Source organism: Lithobates pipiens, unplaced genomic scaffold (genome assembly GCF_037356315.1).
Source record: "Lithobates pipiens isolate NorthernLeopardFrog02 unplaced genomic scaffold, aLitPip1_a1.2 Scaffold_16, whole genome shotgun sequence".
NCBI lineage: Eukaryota > Metazoa > Chordata > Amphibia > Anura > Ranidae > Lithobates > Lithobates pipiens.
The window spans coordinates 536,113,030-536,138,570 of NW_027507748.1; the positions used below are offsets into that span (position 1 = coordinate 536,113,030).

The 25,541-nt window shown below is 41.4% G+C and overlaps 1 protein-coding gene across 3 annotated transcripts in view; it reads right to left on the reverse strand.

Moving 5' to 3' along the window:
- Nucleotides 1-25,541, reverse strand: part of RUBCNL (rubicon like autophagy enhancer) — a 100,592-nt gene that overhangs the window by 38,545 nt on the left and 36,506 nt on the right. For 2 of the 3 annotated variants that reach the window (XM_077483248.1, XM_077483246.1), the window contains exons 4-8: nucleotides 24,556-25,215; nucleotides 17,261-17,340; nucleotides 10,640-10,826; nucleotides 5,013-5,123; nucleotides 4,611-4,668 (exon numbers count right to left, since the gene is read on the reverse strand). In XM_077483248.1, coding sequence (XP_077339374.1) covers nucleotides 4,611-4,668; nucleotides 5,013-5,123; nucleotides 10,640-10,826; nucleotides 17,261-17,340; nucleotides 24,556-25,215 — 1,096 coding nt within the window. The remainder of the gene's footprint in view (nucleotides 1-4,610; nucleotides 4,669-5,012; nucleotides 5,124-10,639; nucleotides 10,827-17,260; nucleotides 17,341-24,555; nucleotides 25,216-25,541) is intronic. The other variant, XM_077483247.1, reaches the window with a different exon arrangement.

Consider the following 25,541-nt stretch of genomic DNA (forward strand, 5'->3'; position numbering starts at 1 on the left):
CCACACAGACATGAGAAGCCTGCTGTTCTCCCAATTCGTGGGGCAACAGTTTTGCCCACTCAGTGTCTGCGGTATAAGTGCGGATGCCAGTACTGGTCGCATGGCTGACCCCACAACCTTAAAAAAGGAACGAGCCACTGCTTCGGCCTTCCTGTCCGTGGGATCCTTAAATGCAAGAGTCCCCTCTAGCGAGATCGTGGTTACTGGGGGGGTCCACGACCAGAGGAGCCGACCACTTTTTGAGAAGGCTCGCACCGGCAACGCACCGCCATGGTCCCAAAGGTCCGTTGCGGTCCCCATTCCTTGGGAATGAAATTGTCAAAATAAGTCAGATACAGGAACACCTTAGGTGAACAGCTGGCTTACGGGATTCAAAAGGGACCGCTACATCAGCAGAGGGATCTGCTGGCTCCTGAATCTTCAGGGTATCACGCAAAGCTGTTATAAGTGCTCCAACAAGCGCTTTTTCGTGCACGGACCCGGACTCATCCTCACTGTCCGAACAGTCCTGGTCAGCGTCATCTGAAAAATGACAGAGCAGGGGTCACCAACCTTAGCGGGGCCCCGGTCTGTGTCAGAGCTCTCCCCAGAGGACGGGGGGGGGGGGGGGGAGGGGCCACTTTTTAGCACCTTGCGCCCACGCACCGCCTCCATCTTGGCAGCAAACTAATTGAGGACCGCCGACAAGGCATCCAAGGACACTGCGCATTCCGCAGGCGAACTAGTTGCAATTGCCTAGATTTCAGGGGAAGAAACACCAGTTTCTGAAGCCATGCTGACCCTACCCTGTCTGCCACCCGAAGGGAGACTTAGGACAGTGACAGTTCCACCCTCCTTACTGCTGCTGGCTGAGGGGCTCTTTCCCGCAGGACTCGCCACCCTGAAGGGTTCTGCGCTATCCAGCAAGTAGTGCCTGTGGTCCATGTTGGCTCCCAGGTGCAGAGGGATCCACACTGTCAGTGGAAGCTGCTGCTAATGGCGCTGAAACCGCTCTGCAATGTGCTCAGGCTCAAAAGAAATGGCCGCCCAGCGTCCAGTATAAGGACATAAAACACAGGGTAAATGGCCGCCAGAGCACGGGGACACATGCTGCCGCTAGAGAAAGCTGAAAAATGTGTTAAGGCTTCTAGAAAATGGCCGCCGGCGTCCAGTAGAAGGGCAAATCACAGGGAAAGTGGCCGCCGAAGCACAGGAGAGCATGCTTTCCCTTGCCAACACCTAGGATGGCCGCTGATGCTGAAACCATGAGGGACGGAGCTGAACAAATGGTGGTGAGCAGCGCTGCAAGGGACACAGGCACAGCCTCACAGGCACCTCCAGGGACATGAGAAACAGGACTCAGGACACAGCCAGCCAGAGCAGCCCCCTACAGGTGAGAGCCCCTGTACAGACACACACTCCGCTCAGCAGCCACATGCAGCATCCCCCATGGGGGGGGGGGGGGGGGGGGAGATAGGGACAGGGAGAGAAGAGAGGGAGGTGCGGGACCCCTGAATCAACCTCCCAGGGAATGCCCAGCTGCTCAGCCCCACCAAGGCAGGGAGAGCTGTACTTACCAGTCCTGAAGAGCTGGGAGACATTCCATTACAGACCCACTCTATGATAAGTACAGGGTGGCTGCTGGCCTCGGCACACTGATGCAGACATATGGACAGATGGGCTCGCAGGGTTCCTAGGTCCTTCTTCACTAGGCAAAATAAAACCGAGGCTGCAGTAGCATGCTGAGGGGTTGTTACCTAAGGGACTAGGTTTATAATCACATGTTAACATGTAATGCCTAGTCTTCTCCTGAAGGTGGCATAACAATCCAATGGGCTAAATAGAGAAGCTGTGTCACTCGGTGAATATAAAGAGAAATCACTGCTTCTGAAAAAACAGCCATTTTTAAAACTTTTTTTTGCATTGATACATGTCCCCTGGGGCAGGACCCAGGTCCCCAAACACTTTTTATTACAATACCATGCATATAAGCCTTTAAAATTAGCACTTGATTTCTCCCATAGACTTTTGGGTGTTCCTCGGCTTTCGAATTTTCCGCAAACACACCAAATTGTTCGCTATTCTGCGAACAGCTGATGTTCGATTTGAACTTACATTCGACTAACATCAGGCTCATCCCTACTTAGTACCCATCCCCACCCTCCCCAAATACATCCCACTACCACGGTTCATGCCATGTTAGTTCCCCCTAAACACACTGCAAGAGAGAGAAGGTGTGGGACCTGACTAAAACTGGCTATACTCAGATTAAAACTCAGCAGACTCCTGCTCAATCAACTGAAATTTGTTTTGGAGCTCACTCTCTCAGCACCACCTAGCTGAACAAGTGCTTTGTTGAAGGAACAGGATGGAAAAATCACAGCAAGACAGCCGGCTGTCAGAATACAATAGCCTGAAATGCTGATTGGAGGTAGGTAAGAGGGGGCAGTCATTATTGCTCTTGTACAGCCCACAAGGCTGAATGAGAGAAATCATAAGCGGAGTAGACACTAGGTTTTTTTTTGGTCAACCAGCAGGATTCTCGCATCCATACAGCGATGTGGATGCAGGAATCTCAGCCACTATTTTATTCAGACATCGGGGAACAGCCCCCCCCCCCGCAAGGCTGTTCGACAGAAGCCGGTCTAACGATCGACATATGTTGAACAGTCAGGACTATACAAAAATCGATACTCAGCTGGTTTCTGCTGAACTCGCCAAATTTTGAGAAGTGTATACCTAGGCTTTACCATGAATTGTCAGCTTAAGCTGCCTTAATTAAAAAACTGGATGAACAGGATTACAAATCCTTTAGCAGGTAACCCAGTTTTAGTATATGTATTTGAACAGTATATTTCTCTGCTCAGCTTTAAAAATGTATAGGTTAGTAAAAAAAAAAAATATATATATAATAATTTTTATATATACATCTCCATCTCTCTATATCTCTATCTAGTGCCTTGCGAAAGTATTCGGCCCCCTTGAACTTTTCAACCTTTTGCCACATTTCAGGCTTCAAACAAAGATATAACATTTTTATTTTTTGTGAAGAATCACCAACAAGTGGGACACAATTGTGAAGTGGAACGAAATCTATTGGATTTTTGAAACTTTTTTAACTAATAAAAAAATGAAAAGTGGGGCGTGCAAAATTATTCGGCCCCCTTGCGTTAATACTTTGTAGAGCCACCTTTTGCTGCGATTACAGCTGCAAGTCGCTTGGGGTATGTCTCTATCAGTTTTGCACATCGAGAGACTGAAATTCTTGCCCATTCTTCCTTGCAAAACAGCTCGAGCTCAGTGAGGTTGGATGGAGAGCGTTTGTGAACAGCAGTTTTCAGCTCTTTCCACAGATTCTCGATTGGATTCAGGTCTGGACTTTGACTTGGCCATTCTAACACCTGGATACGTTTATTTGTGAACCATTCCTTTGTAGATTTTGCTGTATGTTTGGGATCATTGTCTTGTTGGAAGATAAATCTCTGCCCCAGTTTCAGGTCTTTTGCAGACTCCAACAGGTTTTCATCCAGAATGGTCCTGTATTTGGCTGCATCCATCTTCCCCTCAATTTTAACCATCTTCCCTGTCCCTGCTGAAGAAAAGCAGGCCCAAACCATGATGCTGCCACCACCATGTTTGACAGTGGGGATGGTGTGTTGAGGGTGATTAGCTGTGTTGCTTTTACGCCAAACAAATCGTTTTGCATTTTGGGCAAAAAGTTAGATTTTGGTTTCATCTGACCAGAGCACCTTCTTCCACATGTTTGGTGTGTCTCCCAGGTGGCTTGTGGCAAACTTTAGACGAGACTTTATTTTTATGGATATCTTTGAGAAATGGCTTTCTTCTTGCCACTCTTCCATAAAGGCCAGATTTGTGCAGTGTACGACTGTTTGTTGTCCTATGGACAGACTCTCCCACCTCAGCTGTAGTTCTCTGCAGTTCATCCAGAGTGATCATGGGCCTCTTGGCTGCATCTCTGATCAGTCTTCTCCTTGTCTGAGCTGAAAGTTTAGAGGGACGACCAGGTCTTGGTAGATTTGCAGTGGTCTGATACTCCTTCCATTTCAAAATGATCGCTTGCACAGTGCTCCTTGGGATGTTTAAAGCTTGGGAAATCTTTTTGTATCCAAATCCAGCTTTAAAACTTCACCACAACAGTATTACGGACCTGCCTGGTGTGTTCATTGGTCTTCATGATGCTCCTTGCGCTTTCAACAGAACCCTGAGACTATCACAGAGCAGGTGCATTTATACAGAGACTTGATTACACACAGGTGGATTCTATTTATCACCATCAGTCATTTAGGACAACATTGGATCATTCAGAGAGCCTCGCTGAACTTCTGGAGTAAGTTTGCTGCACTGAAAGTAAAGGGGCCGAATAATTTAGCACGCACCACTTTTCAGTTTTTTGATTTGCTAAAAAAAGTTTAAAATATCCAATAGATTTCGTTCCACTTCACAATTGTGTCCCACTTGTTAAATTTTATATCTTTATGTTTGAAGCCTGAAATGTGGCAAAAGGTTGAAAAGTTCAAGGGGGCCTAAGACCTTTGCAAGGCTATATATATATATATATATATATATCATTTTTTTTTTTTAATCTTTATGGTCAAAGCAAAGTTATTTACCTTTCAGGCATGTCATTGGATTGCTTAGGTGTGCATAACTTCTCACAGTCTTCCACTTCTGTAAAAGCGAGCAGAAAATTAAATATAAAAATGTTGTCCTGCATAAACTGTGCTCTAGCTGTGTTTCCACATCATTTGCAAACAATAGAACTGAAAAATTCATAAAGGTGAAAAAAAAAGAAGAAAAAAAAAAGTGACAAACAGCAGTTGAACAGTTCCCCCCTTCCAATGGATATATATGCGTGTATGTGTGTGATAAATAAATATATAATTTAACACACACACACACACAGAGGCCTACCCACATTTGAGGACAGCGTATTGGCATCTGAACACAGTAGATATGATGTGGGATATATTCACTAATGATTTCTGCACAACTAAAATAGAACTATGATTTACCTATAATTACATAATCCTCATAGTCTTCACATACTTCAGTCTTGATGGAGTGCTGAGTTTCATCCTCCTCAAATATAGTTTCCACAGGAGAATTCTGCAATGCAGCCAATCCTAAAAAAGGACAGTATGCGCAGATATTTAATTTTGTATCAACATTTCTAGATTTAAGAATAGAATGTAGGGTAATGGAAGCCGATACACCGCTTCAGCTTTCTGGAAAAAAGATGAATCCCAAACCTAAATAAAGAATTTCCAGGCAAAAGATTTCTAATGCGTCTATACCAAGTGATGAATTACAGAACCAATAGCAAAGGACAATTAGTTTAAACTACTGGAAATATTTTAATATGCATATTTTTTATTAGACATCACTAAATGTTCCATCATTCTACATTGTTCCATCCGCAGTCATCCTTATGGAGTGGTTATCAGTGGCAGAACAGCTCTACATGGACAGCAGAAAAATTACATCAGAGGCAGTACAGTTCCGGACGGATGGCGGTAGCTGCCTAGTCAACTAGCAGGCTATTGGTTGCTAGCAACCAATCACAAGCTGGTTACCAGAAACCAATCACAAGCCAAAGTTGTGCAGCTCCCACCCTCTATCTGGAGCTGTCCTGTCACTGATGACCTCCACCTGCCTCCCGGAGTTTATGCAGAGCTGTCCTGCCACTGATGTGCCCTTCCTACCTCCGGGGTCCATGCGTAACTAACCTGCCACCACCGTCAGCCTCCTGCCATTCAGGTGAAGCTGTCCTGCCTTGGATGTTAGCTATAGATGTGCCTCCCGCCTTTCACCCCGTTTAGATAGGACATCAAAGAGAGCTGTCACTACTGTGAAAGATGTGTGGGAAGCCGGGGTCGATGTGAAGGGGGCTCGAGGGGGGAATGAGGACGGGAATGTAAAGGGGGAGTGGGTGATACAATGGGGAATGAGGTAGCAATGTAAAGTGGAGTGAGGACAGGAATGTGAAGGAGAAGATACAAAGTGGGGGGTGATATGAAGGGGGGCTGAGGACAGTAATGTGAAGGAGGAAGAGGCTGATAAAGGGGGCAGAGAACAGGAATGTGATGGGTAGGTGATATTAATGGGGGAGTGAGGTGGGGGGGGGGGGTTGAAAACACTTCTGTAAAGGGGATGATGTGAAGGGGCTGTGATGTAGGGTGGGGTTGTGATGTGCGGGGTTTGGGGGGGGCTGAGAACACTGTTCTGATGTGAAGGATCTGAGGCTAGGTTTATATCACTGCTACCCGTGTTCTGTGTGTAGGCTATTTTACATGCAGAAAAAGAAGTCCCCGACACATGTACTTTTCCCCACCATGCACTATGAAAGGGTCACCGCGGCACCACATTGGTAATCTGGCCGCAGGCCCTCCCCTGTTTTCACGGGTCAGGAGGATACTTCCACAGCTATAAACCCTATCAAAAGCTGCAGCGGGTGTTCTGGGGCTAAAACCAGGAGTCTCACAGCGCTGGAACCCGGATCAAATTCAGGGTAAAAGTCAGGAGCTATGTGGAGAAGCAGCTGCTTACATGCCATGCTGGCCACGCCCCGTGCATTGTGTAATCTAATGTGCATACCTTTTATGGAGTGCGTAAGACTTTATCACTCCAATATCCTCAACCCTTCTGATCCATTGCTGAACTGTGGGAGAAAAGGGGATATCCGCAAAGCCAGTGTGCCATGTTCACAAGGTTGCACAGCACTGATTTTTTTTTTTCGTAGGCGGCCATCAATATTCGATTATGATGCTGTATGAAAAACTCAGGTGCTTTGGGGCGTTTCTGGTCAGTTTGGGATATATCATGAACCGGAGTCTAAAAAGTGATGGTCAGGATCAGAATAAAAAGCCATGTTTGAATATGATGCAGAATTGCAGCCATCTTCTCTGGGGCAAAGGTCATTTAAAATGGTCAGTTGCAAAGTGGGAAACTGTTCTGTGGTCAGAAAAATAAAAATGTGACAAAATGTGATAAAAAAGCCTGCATCTCACATGGTATGGGGTGCATTAGTGTGTATGGAATGGGCAGCTTGCACTACTGGAAAGATAGCAGCAATGCTGAAAGAGAGAATATGTTCCCATCCAGAAGATGTCTTTCAGGAGTGGCCTTGCAGATTTCAGCAGGACAATGCTAAACCACATACTGTATCTATGACAACAGCATGGCTTTGTTTTAGAAGACCCTGGGTGCTTAACTGGCATGTCTACGGTCAAAAATTTTCACCAATTAAACCACACATTATGTAAGAATTATCGACCAATTTCGTTGACTAATATAGATATTAGATTATACTCCAAAATCATCTCTAACAGATTAACATAGATTTTACCTGAATATATAAAATTAGATCAGGCAGGTTTTCCAAAAGGGCGAGAAACTAGGGAAAACAATTAATCTGTACATTGGTGGAATATGCTCAGAGGGCCGGCATCCCAGCATGTATTTTAGCTATAGATGCTGAGAAAGCATTTGATAGGGTGGGATGGCAGTTCCTGGAGGAATAATAATCCAGATAGGAATGGGTCCTAAAATGTTAGGTAGGATTGTCGCATTGTATACCAACTCAAGAGCTAAAGTAAGAATAAATGGAATTTTATCAGAATATATAAAGATATATAATGGTACCCGACAGGGATGTTCTTTATCCCCATTGTTATATATAAATTGTGATGGAACATGTTATTACTGCAATAAGGAAAAATAAAGACATCCAAGAGACAAAAGTGAAAGAAAGAATATAAGACAACGGGTATATGCAGACGATTAATATATGTAACTAACCCCATTATAACAATCCCAAATTTAATAAAATAATTCAAACAATTTGGGGAATTAAGTAACTTCAAGGTAAACTATGATAATCGGAGATTATGAATATTAAGGTAAAAGAAAAAAAATACAGGCACTTTTACAAAAAGATTTTCCATTTAAATGAAAGCAAGAAGCGATCAAATATTTGGGAATATATATGACCACAAGAATTTGAAGCAGCTACAAGAATTGAATCACAATGCGGCAAACCGAAAAGTAATAAAACAATTGCAAAAATACGATAAAATAACACTCATGGATGGGAAGAATAAATATAGTGGAAACGGAGATACTGCCAAAATTACTATATATTTTTCAAATGATACCTATAGCTCCACCAAGGAAATTAATGATGGACTTAAGAAAAGCCGTTCAAAGAAATTGTCGAAAATCGCTGTCTATCTGATGTATTTTCACTTATTGTGTTTTTAGCATAAATGTTCTATTTGTCAATAAATTTATAGTTTTTTATCTTTAATCTATTTCTTTGATCCTTTGTGGTTTTCATAATTATCTTTTTATAATTGATACCCTTAAAAGTCCCTGGAGGTTTGTTACCTCTTCCCCTGTTCTTTATTTTTTCATAAATTTTTGGGATGTGGTATCTTTCGATTTGGTCGCTTCACCTCAGTTTATAAAAAAAAAAAAAAAAAAAAGCCGTAGGTAGTTTCATATGGGCAAAAAAACAAAACAAAAAAAAAACCCTCAAATAAAAAGAAACATTAGAACCAAGGAAAATGGAGGGTTAGCACTACCTGACTTTTCAAAATATTTGCAAGCAGCATCATTAAGTAGAATAATTGACTGGCACCATAGTATGGAAAATGGGTACACAACTTAAATTCTTACCCTGGATAAAACCAGAGTTGAGACCGAAAAAATAAAAAAAAAGAAACGCAGATTTTTTAAGAGCTACATTAAAAATATGGGATGTGGTACTAAAAAAAGGGAAACTCTCCACCAGGGTCAGACCAATGACCCCACTGTTCTCCAATTCAGAATTTAAGCCAGCTTTAGAAACCACAAAATGGAATAAATTGGAGAGCATAAGGGTGGCCTAGATCCTGGTGGATGAAAAAATGCCAAAGCTTCAAGATTTGGGACCCGAATATAAAAAATAATTGGTTATAATACCATCAACTAAAAACATTTATTGAAGCGAATAAAAAGTTAATAGAAAAATAACTAAATTTGAACAGATAATAGTAAATGAACAGAAATCGATTAAGAAATTATCTAAGATATATGAGCTATTACTTCCTGCTGGACCTGTTAGGGAATTAATAGGAATGAAAAAAATGGGAAGAAATAGGAAAGCTAATTACAGAGAAAGAATGGAATTTTTTTTTTTGGGAATAATACATAAAACATCTACAGCGATTAAATACCAAGAGAGAAATTATAAAGTGGCAATGAAATTGTATTGGAGGAGTCCAGTGGCGTTGAATACAACAAAGGAAACACAGAGAAATGTTGGAGGCTTAAGGTAGAAAGGGGGACTATGGATGTGATAAGGTGAGAAGCTTTCGGAATAAGATTTTTGAGATATATCAGAAAGTGGCTAGAGGAAGACAGAAGTTGGATAAATATATACATTTTTGTTTTTGGGTGAGGAAGAATGTGGCGAGAATGAATGTGATGAGAATGAATGTGATGAGAATGAATGAAGAAGGTAAAGGAAAAGGGAAATAGAAGAAAGGTAATAGACAAGATGAAATCCCCTTGATATATAAAAGATAGAAATGTTTGTATTCGTGTATGCTGCTATTTGGATAAATGTAAAGCTTGTATTTTATTTGTGATAAAATTAAATAAAAAAATAAATGATTTGATACAAAAAATTTCACCAATTAAAAATATTTGGCAAATCTTGAAATTAAAAAATAGGGCAAAGAAAACCCAGGACAGGAGAGTTAGAATGCAATATCAGGCAAGAAGCAACACTACTCTCAAAGCTTCAGCAAATGGTCTCCTCAGTTCCCAGATGTGTTAAAATAGGAGGGGAGGCTAAATTGTAGAAAACACGGCCCTGTTCCAACTTTTGAGAGATATTGCTGGCATCAATTTAAATGTATTTTTTCTTAAAATGGTCAATTTTTTCAGATTAAACATCGATATGTTTTCTATTGTGAATAAAGTATAGATTACCTTTTTAAATCATTTCTACACTATTTTAATTGTTTCATTTATATGCCTGCTCTTTTTGCAACCCAGTGTGCTAGTATACAGGTTTGGAAGAGGCAGTTTCTAAAATGAGGCATCCGACATTTCCCTGAAACATCTCTTGGGCCAGCACCCAGAATCTGCAGACCCACCCTTAAAATGATTGTAAAGTCTCAAGGTTTTTCACCTTAATGCATTAAGGTGAAAAACCTTCTGCGCTGTAGCTGCCCCCCATAACCCCCCCCCCCCCCCTTGTTTTTCTTACCATAGCCCGAGCTGATCCAGCGAAGTATGAGCTGAGTGGTGGAAGCGGCTGTCTCTATTCATTTGGACAGATTTATAGCAGCAGAAGACGGGGGGGGGGGGGGGGGGGAGAAGGGGGCGGACGGACTAGTCAGTGAGCCCGCAGGGGTACCCGATGAAGTGGAGGAGCCAGGAGCAACAGTGGGGCACCCCAGATGAGGACTGGGGCTGCTCTGTACAAAACCTTGCACAGAGCAAGTATAACACTTTTTTTTTTTTTTTTAACAAAAACAAACACCACTTTAATGCACAATAGAGATGGAGATATAGCTATAGATGTAGAGAGACACTACATCTACCTATATCTCTATATACACACACACACACACAACCGTGCAATATTTACCCTCATATCCACTGTCAACAGAAGCAGCAGATTCAGAATTTGCCTTCTTCCTGTAGAAACAAGGCTCCTCTTCTCTCTTTATCCAGTACATGCCTCCCTCTGTCTTCCACTGTTCATACTGCCAATTGCTTTTAATTCTCTCAACCACAGCTATAAACAGTTCTGCTGCCAGAAAGTGCTCATTCTCCTAGAGAAAAAAAATAAATATATATTATATTATATATAATGTTTACAATATAAAAATCACATTAACCTAGATAGCCATGACTGACTGGGTTATGCTGGCTACATTTAAGTATCCTTTAAAACTGTGGCATGCATTGAAACAAGTAGAATAAGGTACAAATGTACATTACACAACTACAGATGGATGCGTTTTAGTACAAAGATGGTTATTTAATTAGGCTTCATTCAAACAGCCATAAAAAAAAAAAAAAACCCACAACACACAGACACCCCCCCCCCCCCCCCACACACACACACACACACACACACGCGCGCGCGCGCGCACACACACGCGCGCGCACACACACGCGCGCATCGTTACATATTTAAAAAGCATCTATACGCAAGTATTTTCCCCGATTATGCAGGAACTTTCTTCCTAGAAAACACATGTATTGACAGCAGTAACATTTTTATGGCTGTGTAAAGAAAAAGAATGCAGTAACCAACAGCAGGCAGGTCACTTTACAGAAAACATTTGATTGGTTGCTATGGGTGGTGGCAATTCAGATTCAGAATACTTTATTAATCCCGAAGAGACATTACTTAGCATCGATGCATTTGGCTCTTCACAATTAAGTAATGGGGAGAGAACATATGTATACCAGTTCTAGCGAAAGCAAATGAACACAGCATAAAGAGGGGTCCATAAAACTGTTTGCAGCAATCAAAGTGTTCTTCTTGAAGATTAAAAAAGGCACACATTTAAAGCTGGCCATACAGGGATTGAAATTTGGCCAGTCCAACAAGGGGCGGCTAACATTTATCAGTATATGAGCTCCCCTGCTTTAGGCTGCACTCACACCTATGCATTTTTAGTGCTTTTTGCATATTTGCACTACAGAACATTTTCCATTAAAAAACATGTTAAAATGGACTGTAGTGCAAATCTGCAAAATGCACTAAAAATGCATAGGTGTCAATCAAGCCTTACAAAAGTTGAGATTTTATTGTACTTCTCTCAAATAAGAGACATGGCGTTAAATAGTCCACTGACCAAAGGCGTCAGCCAATCCTAAATAGAAATATAGTAAAGTATAGTTGAACATTACATTTTATTAAGAATTACCAAGAAAACACCCCTCCCCCCCTTAAAAAGGACATTATGCATGTAGTACACCATGTCTAGGCAGATTACAAGCAAACATGAATATGTGCAAGAAATATAAACTATGTATTGAGGCGCCATGCAAACTAGCTGTTTTTGTAACTTAAAAAATGCTGGGGAAAAAAACAAAAACAAAAAAAAAAAAAAAAACACTGGTAATAGCTTTATGTAGCAGCGTTTAGGAGCATTTAATTAGCGTTTTTGCAGAAAAAACAAAAATAAAAATGAATAAAAATGAATAATAATAATAATAATAATAATAATGGCATTAAGGAGAGTTTTTACTGGAAAAATGCTCCAAGAAATTTGACAAACTTTCTGCTCCTAGACACCGAAGTTCACAAAAAAAAAAAAAAAAATTAAAAAAAAAAAAACCCTCTAATAATAATAATAATAATAATAATAATAATAATGATCTTCTAGTAGCAGAAAAAAAAAAAATACTATTAGCAGCTTCTACAAGCTTACCAAAATGCTTGTGTGCATGGAGTCTAATGATGTAATGATTTGATTAAATTTTTACAGCAAAAATTAGATTCATGCTGCTTTCAACAGGGACTTATACAGAGGTCTAGATCTGTTACTGGGTTCCTTTTCAAATTACTATTTGTGGCTTTTATTTTATTATTTTTTCACAATTAGGGCTAAAATAATAGGATGTAACCTGTAAAACTTTGCAAGACTAAAAGGCAACCCAACATTGTAGGCTACAAACAGTGTTACTAAAATGTAGAAATCTACATTTATTAAAATTTCACAACATCTTTACGCCGAATTATAGAAAAATAAAAAGCGTCAATTTCGACCACCATCACAACATTTTGATACCCATAATTAAAAAACACTATAACCACTTGCCTAACTTCCCAGTATCAAGGTCAGAGTTAGAATGCTTAACCCCTTGTTTTACATCAGTGTGAACAAAACACTTAAAAGTGAAAGTCAATGCAAAAACGAAAATCCCTGCATCTATAGCCATCAACATTCTAACATTAACCCTATCTAGACCTGATATCCAGCGGCGGAAGCTCCCATACCACGCTGAGCTATCAGCCACAGCTTTGCTGTGTGGGTAGGTGCAAGAGGTCACATCTGTCAATAGAAGCCCCATAGCAAATATGGGTGACGTCACTTCCCATTCATTTCACAGCCGTTGTCGGACGTGTACTCAGCAGAGCTTTTGCCGCTGGAGATCGGGTCGGATCAGCTTCAGAAAAGGTATCTATACTAATTTTATGTTTACAGGACTAGGACTAGGGAGGTTAATGTTAGAACATTGGTGGCTATAGATGCAGGGATTTTCGTTTTTTGCATGGACCTCCACTTTAAAGGTTGGTTTACATTTGCGGCAGGCCTGAAAAGTGATCCACCACTTGTTTTAACCTGTTACAGGCATCACCACAATGCACAAGGTTGCAGCTTGGCCTAATACTTGAATAGGTTATGTTCGGCGGTGGTACCGTCTACTAAACAGGTCACTGGGTATAATTTTTGATATGTGCACAACTTCATGCAGACGTAGTCCTAGGTTTAAGCAGTATTAAACCAAAAAAGTAAATGTGCGCGTGCACACACACTTAGATGTGGTGGCTACCACTAAGTCTCTTTTTCAAACAGTCCAATAGCAATTAGAGGGTTCAGACGAACCATTTACCACCGACGGAGGTGCTTACTACGATCAGCTTTTTTATAAAATCATTATCCCCAAAAAGGAACAAAAAAAAACTGTTACTGTAACAGCTTAGAAAGTGTTAGATTGAGTTTGGATTCAACTTGTTACTGTATTTAAATTAGCTAGTGCAGATTTCCCGCCCCCCCCCCCCCCCCCCCGACAGACAATGGACCTGTGCTCCTTCATCCAGAGGGGGGGGGGGGGGGGGGCACTCTAATACAGTATGTTACTGGCAGGATCACCAAGTGAAAAAAAAACACACCAATGTGGCCATCATATCCAATGTTGGCCCAACTGCCCATTTTTGCCACCCCCTGGCTACGGATATGAATGAGCCTTAAGGATATTAGAGCACTACACTGTCTTAAAAAAAAGTATTCATACCCCTTGACATTTTGGCATGTTACAACCAAAAGCATAAATCTATTTTATTGGGATTTTATGCGATAGACCAACAAAGTGGCACATAATTGTGAAGTAGAAGGATAGTGATAAAATGGTTTTCAAAATGTTTTCCAGATATAATTCTGAAAAGTGTGGCATGCATTTGTATTCAGCCCCCCTGGAGTCAATACTTTGTAGAACCACCTTCAGCTGCATTTAACGCTGTATAGTTCTGTGTGTTGCTGCATGTTTGATGCAGTATATTATAGTGTATCCGTGGAGTGTCTGTGTAACCAGCTGACATTGTCTGCAAGTCTTTTTGGTTATGTCTATACCAGCTTTGCACATCTAGAGAGACATTTTTGCCCATTCTTTGCAAATAGCTCAGGCTCTGTTAGATTGGAAGAAAGAGCATCTGAACAACAATTTTCAAGTCTTCCACAGATTCGCATTCAATTAAAAGCCTCTCTTTCACACTGGACGGATCCGTGATGATCCACCCCGTGGACAATCTGCTTGCTCAGCAGGGATCACTCCGTTGATCCCCACTGAGCAGGAATATGACAGTTCTGTCTCTGCACACTGTGCAGGGACGGACCGGTCAGAGTGCCGCTTTCCCCTATGGGAAAATCGCATGACAACGTAACCGCAGAGTCCGTCATCACCAGACCCGATGGCAGATGGAAAAGTAGGTTTTTCCTCAGTCTAACTTTTTTGGATCTGAGCGGGTCGGATGTCAGTGGACATGTCACCGCTGACATCCGACGCTCCATAGAGGTCTATGGAGCATCCGTTCAGGTCCGCCTAAAAAATAAATAAAGGAACCTTCTCCACAACTTTATCCTTGACCTGTCTGGTGCGTTCCTTGGCTTTTATGATGCCGTTTGTTCACCAAGGTTCTCTAAAGAACCTCTAAGGTCTTCACATAACAGCTGTATTTATGTTAAGATTAAATTACACACAGGTGGACTCTATTTACTAATTAGGTGACTTCTGAGTGCATTTGGTTCCTCTAGATTTTAGTTAGGGGTATCAGTGTAAAGGGGCTGAATACAAATGCGCACCACACCTTTCAGATATTTGTAAAAAAAAAAAAACAACAACAACACACACAATCATTTTTCTTCCGCTTCACAATTATGTACCACTTTGTGTTAGTCTATCACATAAAATCCCAATAAAAACACATTTACGTTTTTGGTCGTAACATGACAAAAATTTGGAAAATTTCAAGGGGTATGAATACTTTGGCGAATGTCACATATACAGTGCCTTGATAAACATTTACTGCTGTTTTTCTGAAATATTTTGGGTGCATGCGTTTTAAATTACAGCGATTGATTCACCTGTAAGGAATATTTTAAATGCGGTTTCAAAATGACCCTTTGTAAGCAAATTTCCAAAAAAGCATTTCAATTGAGTAAATCTTACCATGGACATAAAGCGATAGATCACGCAGTCTGGCCAAAACTTTAGGACCCTTTCACACGCGGACAGTATGTCCATATTTCATCCATCCGTTTGCGGATGAAATACGGACATACATGCATCCCTATGGGACAGCGGGTGTCTGCGGATGAACATCCGCAGACACCCGCTATTGTCCACTTCCGCAACAGTCCGATTCTGCAGACGGAGGAAAATCCTATTTTTCTATCCGTCTGCAGAGTGGATTGGATGAACACAGACAGACGGTCCGTGCTCATCCGATCCCCATAGAGGAGAGTGAAGAGCTAACAGGGCGGTCCCTGCACAGTGTACGGAGACCGACCTGTCCGCTGCCGGCTCAGCGAGGACAACGGAGCGATCCCCGCTGAGCGAGCGGATCATCACGGGGGGGGGGGGGGGGGGGGGGGGGGGATCATTACTGATCCGCCCCGTGTGAAAGGGGCCTTATGTTTAAGTCAGTGTCAGAAAACTCCTGTCTGACTGTTCTTACCACTTAAGGACCGAGCCTCTTTATGAAATTTTGGTGTTTACAAGTAAACAGTTTTTTTTTTTTTGCTAGAAAATGACTTCGAAAAAAAAATATAATATTTGGGCAGCGGTCTTACAAGCATATGTTGGGAAAAAAATACACTTTTTAATTAAAAAGATAAGACCACAGTAAAGTTGGCCCGAATTTTTTTATATTGTGAAAGATAATATTACGCAAAGTAAATTTATAAGCAACATGTCATGCTTTAAAATTGCGCTCACTGGTGGAATGGCGACAAACTTTTACCCTTAAAAATATTCCACAGGTTGCATGTTTTTAGTTACAGAGGAGGTCTAGGGCTAGAATTATTGATCATGGCGATACTACACGTGTGGTTTGAACACCAGTTTCATATGAGGACGCTACTCACGTATGCGATTGCTTCTGCGTGCGGCTTGGCGGGGGCGGGGTGTGTTTTTTTTTTATTATTTAATTTATTTATTTTTACACTTTTTTTTTTTTTTTTTTTTTTTAAGAACAAAGGGTGTCCCTTTTAATCATATTACAAGGAATGTAAACATCCCTTGTAATAGAAGAAAAGCATTACAGGACCTCTTAAATATGAGATCTGGCGTCAAAAGACCTTGGATCTCATATTTACACTAAAATGCAATAAATAAATGCCCCTTTAAGAGCTATGCTATCCACCCTGCAGTGGTATGGAGACGGGTGGGAGCCATCTTCCCCATCACTCGTCTCCATGCCTAACAAGATGAATCTCATTTACCGGAGGGCACGGAGCCCTCTCCCGCCACGGATAAGTGATCTTGCGGTGAATCTTCCGCAGAGACCACTTTCATCTGAAAGCCAACCGCCTGCTGAAGAGGATACCAGGATTATGGCAGCTAGCTGCCATAACAACAATATACCTCTTCAAATTAGCGACGTAAAACGACGGCGGGCGGTCCGGAAGTGGTTAATGAAGGGGGAGTCAAACTGCCACTGTTTACCTAGGATAAGCCAGTACAAGCCAACCACACTATTAGTGATGATGTTGCCGCTGAACCAGCCGAGATTTGAACCGTTTATGGCCAGCCCAAGTAAAGTATACAGCCAGGCTATATCTCTCTCTATATATACACACACGCACACGATCTGTATGGAGCTTCTAACAGAGCAGACACATTAGGCTTGGCACATTCAGGTTAGGACATACAAGTGGTGAAAGCACACCTGGTTATGATGTAATATTTTTAAGCTCACACACTATGGACAGGGAAAAAATAAATAAATTCAAGAAAATTTGTTTCTTACTTTCTCCAAGTTTACAGCTGGTTCAAAGAGATTTTCAGCAGTGTCATGGAGTTCTGAGCTTGGAGTCAAATTCTCAGCTGCTGGAAAAAGAAAATAAGATGTAAAACAAGGTAAAGTAACTGAATGACCTTATAGTTTTCAAGTGTTGGAATGTTGAGCTAACACCTTATTCAAAAGAGTCCCCAAACATTGAACCAGGACATAGAAACAGAAAAGTGACAGCAGAAAAAAAAAAGACTAAGTAGTGGTGCATCAAATTTGACAGTTTTTTTTTGTTTATTTTTTACACAGGTTCTTTCATCTAAATATAGATCTAGCTTTGTCCCAAGCATGTTTAACCACTTAAGGACAGAGACTTTTTTTTTTACACTTGTTTACAAGTTAAAATCATTTTCTTTTTTTGCTAAAAAATTACTTAGAACTCTCAAACATTATATTTTTTTCCTAAGAATAAAATGGTGGTTGTTGCAATACTTTTTCATACCGTATTTGCGCAGCAGTCTAGCAAATCAAATACACTTTGAATGAAAAAGTAAGACACCAGTAAAAAAGTTAGCCCCATTTTTAATTTTTATTTTATGAAAGATAATGTTATGCCGAGTAAATTGATACCAAACATGTCACGCTTGAAAATTGCGCCCAATTATGGAATGGCGACAAACTTTTACCCTTAAAAATCTCCATGGGCGAGGTTTAAAAATTTCTACAGGTTATCAGTTTTGAGTAAGAGGTGGTCTAGGGCTAGAATTATTGCTCTTGCTCTAGCAATCGCGGCGATACCTCGCGTGCGGTTTGAACACAGTTTTCATATGTGGGCACTACTCCTGTATGCATTCGCTTCTGCGCGCAAGCTCGCCAGGGTGGAGAACTTGAAAAGACTCTTATTTTACTTTTACATTTTTTATTTTGAGAGTTTTTTTTTCTGAATTTTTGGGTCACTTTTATTCCTATTACAAGGAATGGAAACATCCCTTGTAATAGAAAAAAAAAAGCATGGCAGGACCTCTTAAATATGAGATCTGGGGTCAAAGAGACCTCAGATGTCATATTTACACTAAAATGCAATAAGAAAATAAAAAATCTAAAACAAAAATTCTCCTTTAAGAGCTATGGGTCGCAGCGACGTTGGTCATTGCTTCCACCCTTCCATGCCATGGACCCGAGCAGTGGCCATCTTCCCCTCTGTCAGCAGTCAGGCATCCACGGAAGAGGACACGATGGTCTCCGCCACTACCAGCTGGTCCGGTAAGCAGCGGAGATGACCGAAGTGCGGTAGGAGGGGGGTGGGCACTTCTCCCGCTGCCGATAAAAGTGATGTTGTGGCAGAGACCACTTTTATCTTAGAGAAAGGCACGGCGTTACAGAAAATACCGGGGTTATGGCAGCTAGCTGCTACCATAACCCCAGTATTTAATCGGCAAAGTACAGATACGTTGTTTTGCGTGAAGTGGTTAAAGCCATTTACTGTTAACTGGCCCACTAGCTCTGCTGGAAGTTTATTCCAAGCATCAACTACTCTAAGTAAAAGAATACTTTCTAAAAAAGTAGTTTTGAACTTTCCTCCAGTTAGTTGGAGGTCATGTACTCATGTTCTTGATTTTATTTTGAAAAAACTGCCCTTCTGAACCCCATTCACCCCCTTGATGCTTTTTTAAGGCTTCAAGCCAAAAATAGCGCTGATTTACTGCAGATGCCCACCCACTCCATTGTGAAAGCAGCCTTAGAGCGAGAGCAACAAATTCTATTCTATGACCTCCAAGACAGGTAATCTGTTAAACACACACACACGTTTGGGAGTAATTTTCTAGAAAAAATAAAAATGATTTTTACATGTAGGAGAGGAGTGCCAGAATTGGCCCAGTATGGAAGTGGTTAATGAGTTAAATAAGTATTTGACCCCTTTGTAAAACATGACAGTACTTGGGGGCAAAATCCTTGTTGGCAATCACAGAGGTTAGACACTTCTTGTAGTTGGCCACCAGGCTTCCACACATCTCAAGAGGGATTTTTCCCACTCCTCTGTGCAGATCCTCGCCAAGTTATTAAGGTTTTGAGGCAGACGTTTGGCAACTCGAACTTTCAGCTCCCTCCACGTATTTCTATGGGATTAAGGTCTGGAGACTGGCTAGACCACTCCAGGACCTTAATGTTCTTCTTTTTGAGTCATTCTGTTGTCTTGTCCATGTGTTTTAGGTCATTGTCATGCTATTATATCCATCCACGACCCATTTTCAATGGCTTGGCTAAGGAAGAAGGTTCCCACCTAAGATTTAATGGTACATGGCCCCGTCCATCTTCCCTTTAAATGCAGTGAAGTTGTCCTGTCCCCTTAGCAGGGAAACTCCCAAAAGCTTAACATTTCCTCCTCCATAGTTGACGGTGGGTATGGCATCATTCCTCCTCCTCTAAACATGGCGAGTTGAGTTAATGCCAAAGAGCTCGATTTTGGTCTCATCTGACCATAACACTTTCACCTAGTTCTCGTCTAAATCATTCACATGTTCATTAGCAGGCTTCAGATGGGCCTGTACACGTGCTTTTTTGAGCAGCGGGATCTTGCGGGCACTGGAGGATTTCAATCCTTCACAGCGTAGTGCGTTACCAATTGTTTTCTTGGCGACTAGGACTCCAGCTGCCTTGAGATCCTTGACAAGATTCTCCCGTGTAGTTCTGGGCTGATTCCTCACCGTTCTCACGATCATTGAAACGCCACAAGTTGAGATCTTTCATGGAGCCCCAGACCAAGGGAGATTGACAGTTATTTTGGGTTTCTTCCATTTGCGAACAATGTTGCTGTCACCCTGTCACCAAGCTGCTTGACAACGGTCTTGTAGCCCATTCCAGCCTTGTGTAGGTCTACAAACTTGTGCCGACATCCTTGGATAGCTTTGGTCTTGGTCATGGTGGAGAGTTTGGAATCTGAAAGATTGCTTTTGCAGACAGGTGTCTTTTACACCGGTAAAAAGCTGCAGCATCCGAAAAACTAAAGATCCAACATAAACAAATGCTTTATTTTAGTTTTTGTTGCGACAACAGTTCAATATCGATAGGAGATTCGACATAACGCGGACAATAACAATCTGTGTCTATCGAACCTGTGGTCAAATGTGCCTAACCTTAACTCTATTAGTCAAAGATGATTCGACAGAGAAAAGATCGCTGCTGGAATTGGGTGGGGGAAGTAAAATAAAAACAATGATGAATGTTATTGGCTGATTGTAACCAAAGAGGAGGAGCAGTAAAATAGCTAAAAATAAGTACACACGTACAGCCAACTTACTTTCACTTACAATTGCTAGCAGAGAGACGCACACACTGAATCATTTCAGAAGACAGTCAATCTTAGCTGGTTCGTTTGTCAGAGAACCTGAATTATTTAGCAATTAAGCATACGCACAGCAGCAGAATAGTGAAGCAAGCTACAGTTCAACTTAACTTTTTCATAATCTGCTGCTAATGTGTTACTGTTGTGAACTTGATAGTGATACTAGTGTTGCGATAGCCTCAGAGGCTGCCCGTGTTGTGGGGGGGGGTCATTATTATAGATTGAGATTCTATATACCCTATCGTGTTACCTATCTGATCAGTGATCACTATCACAAGTCCATTTTCTGTTTGAACTATATACATTCAACATGAACGACAAAGCAGCGAAAAACAAACAAACGTTGACTCTTTGGCTTATGGAGTCTGTCGAAAGTTCTAAGAAGATTCGACAGAGCAGCTAAACTATACGGCGTCGTACAGTTTAGCTGCTCCATCGAATCTTCTTTGAACATTCAATAGATACCATAAGCCTTCAATGACAGATTCGACCTTAATGTGGATTTTCGGACTAATGCATTTTTGAACAAAAAAAACAAAAATAAAAACCAATTTCAGGAGTAACTAAATTGATTTTTCGGACGAAAACGAAATTCCGAAACAAAATATTTCAGTGTGCACATGTCTATCAGTAACACGATTGAATAAAAAGATGCTCTTTTTATACCCAGAGAGTTAGAGTGATCAGCAAATAATAAATTGAATTTGCAAAAACCTGTGAAAAATCCACCACCATATAGTTCCCACTGTAATGGACATATCCCCCACTGTAATATTGGTAGAGTATGGCTGGGTATGGAGGGATGGCTGCGACTGCAATTGTCACAGAGCAGCACTGTGGGCACTACAGATCCAGCCCACAGCACTGCTGCCATCCGATCTCTCCCCTCCACTGTACAGATCAGTACACCGAGGGGAGAGAGGAACTGGACATGACGTTGGTTTGTTTACAAGTGATCGCTCAGTCATTTGATGGAGCGATCACATTGTAAACGGCCGCTGGGTGTACAAAGATGGCCGCCACTCCAGAGCTAGGCCGAAGCCGCGGCCTTTCCTAAGGCAGAGGGTGCTGAGGGCCCCACTGAACGCAGTGTGTGCCAATCGGGACAGGGTGACCCACTGGGATCACGGATCGGTGACTATCCGTTGCACCCCTACCATTAGGTACTTACACACAGTACTGATGTATAAATAGATTCCTGGCAGAAAATCCCTGCGTAAAAACACAAGGGTGGGCTGTATAGTAAATGTGTTTTTAGGAGTACACATAAACACTTGTAAAAATTCTTCTAGCTTTTGAGGTGTGTCCTATGTGTGTATATACATACGTATGCACATATAATATATTGTCCAGCAACAGATTACCATATTTATTGGCATATAACACCACATTTTGCCCCTTAAAATAAGGGGAAAATCAAGTGTGCGTGTTATTCGCTGAACAGCCGCCTCGGAGGGGGAAGGAGGGAAGGAGCGAGACCGAAATAGAGCCAGACCTCCTGTGTACTCGGCTCTGCTCGCAGTCACGTCCAGTCCCGCCTCCTAACATTGACATCCCGCCATTGGACTGGTGTTATGTCCATCATAAGAGCCGGGCCAAGGGCGGGACTGGGCAGGACTGCGAGCCAAGCACACAGGAGATCCAGCTCTGTTTATTTTGGCAACAACAAGGCTGCAGATGCGCACTGGTCATGCTGCAACGAGGGGCAAGAATGCAGATGGGCACCAATCAGGTGCATAATTTGCTTCAAAATAGGTTTATTAAATTTAAAAAAATAAAAAAAAATTCCTGAAACTGCCCTCTTAAATTGAAGGTGCGCGAAATTAAATAGATTAATTTTTTATGCTGATCTACATGCAGCACAGGTTCATGCACCCGTGTATACAAGGTGAAGATACCATCCTTTAGCCATATCATTAAGTGTTATTGCCTCTGGACGTAAATCTGTCACATACACTTTGCTTTATAACAAGATATTAAAAGAATATATTAGAGCAAGCTGCACTTACACAGTAAGACAACTGATTTTATATGAATAGGTTGTTTCCAGCATTAATTAAGCACACCTTATACTCAGGAAGGAGTTCTTGCAAACACTCCTTTAAAGTGGTTGTAAACCTTACACATATGCCCACTGAATTGACTATCCTCAGGTGATAGAGAGATGAAACAAATCTAGCTTCATAAAGCGGTGCCTGTTTATCTGAAGTCCTCTCATCTTTAGATCAGTGCAAAATGAAAAAGATTAAAAGCCATTTTCTCAGATCCAGAAGGCGGGGGGGCAGAGATCTGATGTCACACACTGAACAGCATAACACAGTCTCATAGGCAAACATGCATAACTGTGGCCTTCTGTGTGCTTTTTGTAGGGGGGGGGGGGGGGGGTATTGTGCGCATCATCCCAGGATTATGTGGTATTGAAATAATCAGTTAGAAGTAATTTAGATAGAGGGAAGACAAAAGCAGACAAAAATCGCACTCACTGGTTTGAATTGAAGCACGTACACACTACAGAAGGATATGCTTTGTTCATTTTAGGGGTTTACGACCACTTTAAGATCTTGATTTCTGCTCTGCTGGTTAATTCACAGTGCAGTATTTCTGTCAGTGTAGTCTGACTGAATTGCACAGCTATGTAACAGGTATTCTTTTATGTACACCGATTCTTTCATACACCAAGGGGGAATTTCTCATCTCAGGAGTCACACTAGATAAAATTATGAAACATGAATCAAGGGAGTTGTTCCTCCATTTGTTATTCTAAAAACCTTACACGATGACATCACCAAAGAATAGCATCCACTTTACAAAAGCAAGCTGTAAATACTCTTAAAACTAATGCGGTCCTACTGGTTCTTCTGGAATGTAAGAAACTTGGAGAACAGCTTTAGTACAAAGATTATCCCAGCTTGGCAAGTGGCTGATTTGAATAATGACGTTTTACTATATCTGCCATTCTCCGGTTATTATAAAATTTGCCCCTCTCTAAACATTACTTATTACCACTTCACTGCAGGCCTTGCAATTTTGAACCTCATTTTAAGTCTCAAAGCTGGTACCACCATCACAAATAACATGTGGCGCTGAATGGTGCATGTGCCTGCAATGCAAAAAAGGGTAAAGGGCCCAATAGCAGAGGAGGTGGGAGTCTGACTAGGTTATTACCTACTGTTATCATTTGATTATGCTTTGGTAGTTTTATGCAGAAGCATGCCCCTGTGTTTGCTAAAAGCTGCTCTGCTGGCAAAATCCTGCACTCAGGTGTTTGGATGACATAGTACTGTCAGGGGCGCGCCAATTTTTTTAAAGTTTTCTTGCAGATGTAAGGAGTGCCCTAGATAGTGAATTGCGTTTCAATTTTTTGCCAATGGAATGGATGGGGAGGGAAATCCCCAAGTGGGAAGTGCTCAAATGTAACGATCAAACCTGAATTTTCCCAGTTTGTACAATTCCTTATCTGCAGTAGAGAAGAGCCCTCTTAAGCCCTGTTCCAAGAACAAACAGAAAGTAAAGTGAGATCTCCCAAGAAATAATAATAAAGTTGACAGAAGTCCGACTGGGTATAGGGTAAAAAATTGGCTGCGCCAATGGCTCCTGCTGCCGCCTCAGCCAAGTGAGAAAAAAAAAAAACTGTAAACTGTAGAGGCCAGCACCAGGATTGCCCGTTAGGGCAGACATCCTTAGCACTTAACCATACACCGAACTAAGCCAGTGGAAGAAACAGGAAGTGACCTGTACAAGGAAACCCTAGCATATTAATCAAAAAAATATAGAGATCTCAAAAGCAAAAACACACACAAAAAATAAATTAAAAAAAACAAACACACACACACACACACACACACACACACACACACTACAGAAAACAAGCAAGTGGAAGTAATGCCATCAAGGTGAAACTACACTTTATGCAACACAGAAATTCTACAACCAAATAACACCAAGATTGTGTGCCAAAAGCACAGATTACCTTTAGGAATGTTGGAATAGGACTTTGACCTACGGTGGAAAGTCTTACTGTCTTCTACAGTACAGGTGTCAGGGTCCACTGTGGCAAGTAAGGGTATAAGGTCTTTTTCTGATGGGGGATCATGTGAATTGAGATTCAAATTTAAGTTAAAATTCAGACTGGAAAGATTAGGTGAAGAGAAGCGTCTGTCTTTTTGGGAGTTCAAAATGAAATTCGGTTGTGAGGCGCTGGATCCAGTTAAAGGTACTTCTGCACATTGGTCATATTTCAGGAAAGGTGAAGGTCCCATTTTAGTATCATTAGGCGTTGAGCTCGTAATGGGATCATTATGTGAGGAAGTGTTTAACTCCACTGCAAAAGTTACAGGAGAGTCTGACTTAGAGTTATCCCATGATGCTTTGTGTCTAGTTAATCGAATGTCACGTTGTGAAGAGCAACTTAATGGGGCACATTCAGAATCACTGTCTGAATCATCATTGCTGCTTTCCCCCCAGTTCTCCGCATCACTGTCCTGGATATCCATATTCACAGTTAATGTGGATTTTGCAGTGCTTGGAATTTTTAAAACAGAAGCTAGAATTTCCTTTATGGCTGTAGCACTGTCTACATATGATCCATTGCTTCCTCCTAGTCCAATGACAGCTGGCCGGGGTAATTCATCTAAACGAAAAGAAAAAAAAAAAATTTGCAATAGAGATCAGACTAAATAAACTCATCGAGAAAAAAAAAAAAAAAAAAAAAAAAAAAAAAAAAGGACAGGAGGCTTAATGGTTAATTGTCCCTTTTCTAGTAGGCATGTAGGTACATTCATGAACAGGTAGGTCATGGCAAAATCAACATTTAACTGAAAATGGGTGAACTGATGGGAGTTCCACCTAAAATATTGTTATGGTAATTTAATGGAGTCTACAGGGTTGAATGACAATCTCTAATGGATTCCAGTGATGAGACCTAAACCCGAGGTACCAGCATTACTCTCCATTAGG